At 31.4% G+C, this 6,176-nt stretch overlaps 1 protein-coding gene across 1 annotated transcript; it reads left to right on the top strand.

The window, feature by feature from the left end:
• Nucleotides 1-47: 47 nt before the first annotated feature.
• LOC148301906 (uncharacterized) lies at nucleotides 48-5,041 on the top strand. Its single transcript, XM_088272520.1, has 4 exons — nucleotides 48-340; nucleotides 1,918-2,822; nucleotides 4,152-4,491; nucleotides 4,896-5,041. Exons 1-4 carry the CDS (start codon nucleotides 191-193, stop codon nucleotides 4,953-4,955), a joined length of 1,455 nt encoding a protein of 484 aa, XP_088128646.1. The 5' UTR covers nucleotides 48-190; the 3' UTR covers nucleotides 4,956-5,041.
• Nucleotides 5,042-6,176: the final 1,135 nt, after the last annotated feature.

A 6,176-nucleotide genomic window follows, 5' to 3' on the forward strand; every position in this document is an offset into this window, starting at 1 on the left:
TTTTTCGGTCTAAATTTGATTTTTTCACACTGTAAAGTGTAGACGCAGCAGTATAAAATAGGGATAATATTAGCTGTACTAGCAACATTATTTTTTGCCAAAATTCGAATCGAAACGTGTGAAATATTGATCTAATAATACATAAATAAATAAAAACACGCAGTCGTGTAGCATTAATATTTAATTATAAATGAGTGCGAGAAATGTGTGTAAAACCGTTTCCATTTTTAATTCAGAAATTCCGAAACATGAAGAAAATCAAAAAGAAGAAAGAACATCCATTGATTTAAGTCATACGAAATTAAATGTTCTTCCCAGATTTGAAATGAAGAATTTAAAGGTGATTTTGTTAACATTTTAATTAATAGTTTAACATAAAAGTAACAATAAATTATATTATACAATTTTAAATTTGATTTTTAAAGGTATAGATAATATATCCCTCAACTCCTTACCATCCATTGTTTACTTTGTGTAATACCACTTTTTTAAACACTTATTTGTGACTACCGGTTTCGGAAAATTATTCCATCAGCTCATTAAAATAAAATAAAATTATTACAATTAATTTATTATCGTAATAATTTTATTTTAATTACCTGATGATGGAATAATTTTCCGAAACCGGTAGTCACAAATAAGTGTTTAAAAGTGGTATTACACAAAGTAAACAATGGATGGTAAAGGAGAGTGTTTTTTTACCATACCAAAAAGTTATCAATGCTTTTAATATACAAAATATTTCCCTCAACTCTAAAATCTGAAAAAGTATTTTAAAAATTGGGTCATGTTCTAAATTTTCCTTAAATTTAATGAAGTTACATAAAAGACATTCAAATTGATTGGATAAAGTGAAAAATAAAATATTTATTAAGTAAAATGAATTAATTATGCTAAATATACATGTTTTTTTATTTCGATAGATTTTTTTTCAATGTTGGCTACCTGGATTTGAATACCTGGGGTCAACATAAAATAATATAGTATAGTAACACTTTATCTCACTGTCTAAACTGGCCTCTGAAGCTCAAAAACGGAATATTTCCAATTTCGTACCCTATTTGGGAAGAAAAAGAGAATTTCATGTGATTATTTTTGAAAAGAATCTTCTTCCCAATAGGAAGAAGACTTTACAAGAACTCCAACAGATGGCACTTCTGCTTGTGCATGTTATTTTCTTGTTGTATGGAATGTAAAGTAGTTCTAAATATTAAAGTACAATGGATGTAAAATCACAGGCAGAATAATGAATGTTTGAAGTGATCACTTTAAACCAGACGATGATAGGTCGAAAGTCTTGTAAATTGCCAGATATCCATATTCCCTTCGCAAAAAATCTTCTGTATTGAGATATCTTTAAAAATCTTTAAAACTATTATATTGAAATATTATATTATATTATATTATTATATTATATTACATTCCACGCCATCGGTCTTGCAACAGTAAAGGCTTGCTCGACAAATTAGTACAATAGTATGCTGGTAAGATCACTTTACCATTAGCAGTTGTAGCCAATCGAAGCGTGAGACGTCTATCGACCAAATCGTCTGGAATACACAGATCTTGTTGATGCTTTGGAGACATATTATGTATTGAATTATACATGAGTCTCTTCTTCTCCGTCTTAGTCCTTATTACTGAGGGTTGTGACCGTTGTGGAAGCGATGACTCTTCTCCAGTTATCCCTTGACTGCGCTCCACGGAGCGCTCCAACCACCTTAACTTGATCGGTCCATCGTGTGGAGGATCTTCCTCCTTAAGATACTCTGGAGCCATATTATGTGTTGTTTTAACCAGACTTACATATTTCCTTAGATAAAAAAATATGTAATCTATGCTAAATATCATATTTGCATACAAAGATTTGGACTTGCTTGAAATATTATAAATAATTACTAAAATAATTTTTTACAGCAATTATATCTGGAAAATAATGACTTGGCTGAATTGCCCGAGAACATTTTTAAAGAATGTCCAAATCTGCAATGGCTAGATGTGAGGAATAATAAACTTACCACATTACCCGCATCCATAACAAACCATAAATACTTACAGACAATATTACTCCAGAATAATCAAATTTCGCATTTGCCCAACTACTTGGGCACGATACAAAGCCTTAAACATTTAAAATTAGCTGGCAATCCTGTTATTTATCCTAAAATGAATATAATCAAGTCTGGCACTGAAACTGTATTAAAATATTTAAATTTTCACTATGAGAGAGAAAAAATAATAACTAATAAGTTTGATAATGAGTGGGATATAGACCACTGTGTTAATACATCAGTGGAAACTGCTGAAAGTTCGGAAAATGTTAACAAAAATACTGAAAAGGATGACAATAATTCAACAATAAAACAGGTTTATCCCACATACGAGGAATTCCCCACTGAACCCAGCATACATAACGATTCCCCAAAAGAAATTGTCAATGTTTTTCAAAGAAAACAGGAGCCTGACTTGAATGTAGAAAAAAACGGCAATGCAAATCAGTTCAAGCTGCCAATATTCAATATAAAAAAGCACAACAGGGAATCAAAGAATATTAAAAAGTTAACCGAAAAGATGGCAGGAGTTCACCCGAAGCATACTATTTGCAATGTAGAATACGGCAAAAGAAATAAAAATGAAGAGCCGCATAAAACGCAATCGATGCTTTTCAAATATTTTAATAGCAACAAATATGTGAAGAAGACTAAAGTATTGAGCAAGCAAGAACATACATTGAAGATTGTCGAAGCTGCGATGGAAGAAAAGTTAGTAGAAAAGAAAAAGGAACTGTTGAGCAAAAGGGAAAAGGTTCTTCAAGATAGAAAGTAAGGAATATTATTTATTTATTATTTACTAAACCTTTGACGGGAAAGGAAGGAATATGTTCAATCCAGCCAAAAACATACTAGTGATAGTGATATCAAGATTTGTATTTGTGACTTATACAACTGAAATGAGTGGTCAAAAAAGTTGAATTCAAAATAAAATAGTTGTTTTTTATCACTTGAATTTTATATTTAATTAAGACTAGTTTCGGAAGCTACAGATGCTTCCATCTACGAGTATAAATATAAACTTTAAATAGAAATATTTTACATGTATTTATATCCGTAGATGGAAGTATTTATAGCTTCCAAAAGTAGTTTTAATAAAATATAAAACTCAAATGTTTTATTTTGAATTTAATCATGCTATATGTCCGCCTCTGTAGTGTAATGGTCAGCACGCTCGGCTACCGTTCTGGAGGTCCCGGGTTCGATTCCCAGGGGGGTCAATAAATATTAGTGATTTTTTCACTGTAATATTTATTCAATATTACCCTGGACTGGTACCTGAAGCGGAGGGCTGATCACCTTTCCTTCGTGTGTAAACGATCAAGATAACACTGTTTTTCATATGAAGCAGTGCCCTATGCACCGTTGGGGTGCGGATAAGGGTTTTATTATATTATTATTATATCACAAAATGAATGCCAAAACAATAAATAACATGGTAAAAAAAGTTTTTTCAAACATTTTTATATTGGAGTCCTAGTCATTATTTGCCTTTCTTATGATGTATTATAATCAGTAAAACGATTTCTATTTAAATAAATAACTTTGCATGAGGATTGGGTAGTATGGCTGTGGCCTGGAACTTCACCGTATCTGTCTCGGTTATGAAAACCACATAAAATTCAACAGATGACGGACTGTCACTTGCTTTGCAACGCAACACCAAGCCTTCCTTTCCACTTCTTAAGTGTTTAAGTTTTCATATTCATTTGATATCACTTTAGATAGATAATACACATATTTCTTTAGCTTTCTGTCCTCCACTGCTGGATATAAACCTCTTCTGTATCCTTCCTTTTTTCCATCTGTAGCTGTTTTCAGCCAGTTTCTACCCCCCACAGCGGCTATGCTGTCGGACCATATTTTTTGAGGTCTTCCAATGCCTTTTTTTTACTATCCCAAGGTCTCATCTCAAAATTTTAGGGGTCCATCATGTGGGGCCCTGTCTTGCAACATCGCCCGTTGCCACTTGAGTCTTGCGACGTGATCCATGTTATCCGGACATGTAAGGCATTGCATAGATCTGCCTTACCGACAGTCACAAAATTAAATAAAATATATTTTATTTACATATAAAGATAATAATCCTTTTATTTCAAGGTCTTTAGAAGCCCTGAAGCATTGGAGAAACAAATACAAAGACGAAAAAGAAAGCAACACACACATTTACTACACATTAAACCTATCCAACTTGCCATACGGAACCGACTTAGAGCGGGTGAAGATCCTCACCAGGGCAGATATAGAACAGGACTTGCCCGACAAGTACAGGAAGAACATCAAGAATAGGTGCAAGATGGTTGTCAACAGGCCCAAGGAGAAACCTCCGATACAGATGAGGATTTTGGAAATTGCCAACACCGTTGATACAATTAATGTCAACAATATACACGAAACTCCGAGAACTCAACAAAAAGCTGCAATAAATGAAATTAAAAAGGTAGATAGATCCTCCATATTATTATTATTATTATATTTCTCCAATAAAAAAAATGCTGGAATAATCTCAGAAAAATTGACGGACCAAACTATAGCTGGTCACAAACTTAGGTCGCAATAGACCTGCAATAGAGATGCAAGGTCCCTTGACCTCACAAAAAAAAAGTATTGCTGAGTAGAATTATTATTTCCTACTTTCTTTTTAGTGAACAGTACTAAGTAAACGTAATGTTTACACATGCCCGCAACGGTGTTATACTTACATGATATACTAATTCACAAGTTACATCAGCCCAATTTTTAAGCAAATAAATTGGTCTGGTTTTTCAGTGCAAGCAAAAGAAAGACAGGATAAAATGTTTAAGATTAATTTAATAAAAAAAACTTATTTGTATTTTTTTGCAGTTGACCGAATTGAGGAAAAAAATATTAAAACTAAAATTGGACAATGAAATTGGATGCTGAACCAATACCCAAATATACAATCCATTTTTTTACTAACTTAATACATATTTACAAATGCTTTAATAAAAAAATACTGAATTATAAAATAACTTTTTATTCAATAAATTATAAGTTACAGGTAGGATAATTCATTTTGTTTGTTTTTTTCGGTATACATAATAACAACAAAAGAAAATAAAAAATAATACATTTAAAATATAAATTGGTTAAAAAATATGTTTATGCTTTATGTGATGATACAAAGTGATGGATGGTGGTTACATTTTCTCAACATTCCATGGTTAAAACAAAAAAAAAACATGGGTGTAGTGAACTGTCCGACAGTCAAACAGAAATTTAAAAAAATATATTAAAATGATTTAATAAAACAATACAAGTATGGTTATATATTTATATTAGATTTTATTATACCTTTAGATAAGATTGAACACATAATGAGGAATCGTTTTGTTATTTCTTATGTAAATAAATATTTAATAATAAAAATATTTATTATACTTTTTTAAAACAAATGTTAAAAATTCAGCCCATGACAAGTGTCAACACTCTTTATTTGTTATAAAAAGGGATCATGCCGTAAATGCAAAAAAAAACTCTATAACAAATATTATTCATGACAAAGCATGCATAGATTTTTACACACTAGAAAGCACCTGTTTTTTTCGTGATGTGATGATCTTTTTGTACGAGATTTAAAAAAAAACCGGATGTGTAAAATAGTCCATCTTTGTTTTAAAATCTTTTGTGGTCAGTGCTACAAATTCGGGGTCAAAGTTTCCAAGCTCCAGCCTACTCTACCACAACTTGATTTCTATATTTCTATATTAATGAGCCGTTTAGACTTATGAAAATATGATTAAATTATAATATATGTATATATGATAACAACATAAATATTTTTCAGTATAAAATAAAAATATATTGTTAACACATTTCAGACGGGTAATTTTTACTCTTGCGGACCGCTGATGATATGATAATTATGTACATATAGTTACGACCTTAACAAAGAGATTGGTATATAATATTCATATAAAAACATAAGATAATTCCTTCTTTTCTGCTTTGAAATGAGTCCGGTGCAGAAGGTAAAAATACCCTTTCCGTCCTTAAACATTACTCACTGCTTTACTCGACAAAAACCAAGTGTTGTCTCTTTAACGCCTGCATCCTAACAGTGTTGCTGTACGGATGTGAGTCATGGCACCTCACCAAAGCTCA

Source organism: Brachycentrus maculatus, unplaced genomic scaffold, assembly GCF_059751285.1.
Source record: "Brachycentrus maculatus isolate JH-2025_06_01 unplaced genomic scaffold, ASM5975128v1 h1tg000503l, whole genome shotgun sequence".
Taxonomy (NCBI): Eukaryota; Metazoa; Arthropoda; class Insecta; order Trichoptera; family Brachycentridae; genus Brachycentrus; species Brachycentrus maculatus.

Bases quoted from the DNA above. Each gene is read 5' to 3' on its own strand.
- LOC148301906 (XM_088272520.1), top strand. From the start codon at position 191: ATGAGTGCGAGAAATGTGTGTAAAACCGTTTCCATTTTTAATTCAGAA. The intron at 341-1,917 runs GTGATTTTGTTA...AATTTTTTACAG, and splicing joins TTGAAATGAAGAATTTAAAG to CAATTATATCTGGAAAATAA. The intron at 4,492-4,895 runs GTAGATAGATCC...ATTTTTTTGCAG, and splicing joins CAATAAATGAAATTAAAAAG to TTGACCGAATTGAGGAAAAA.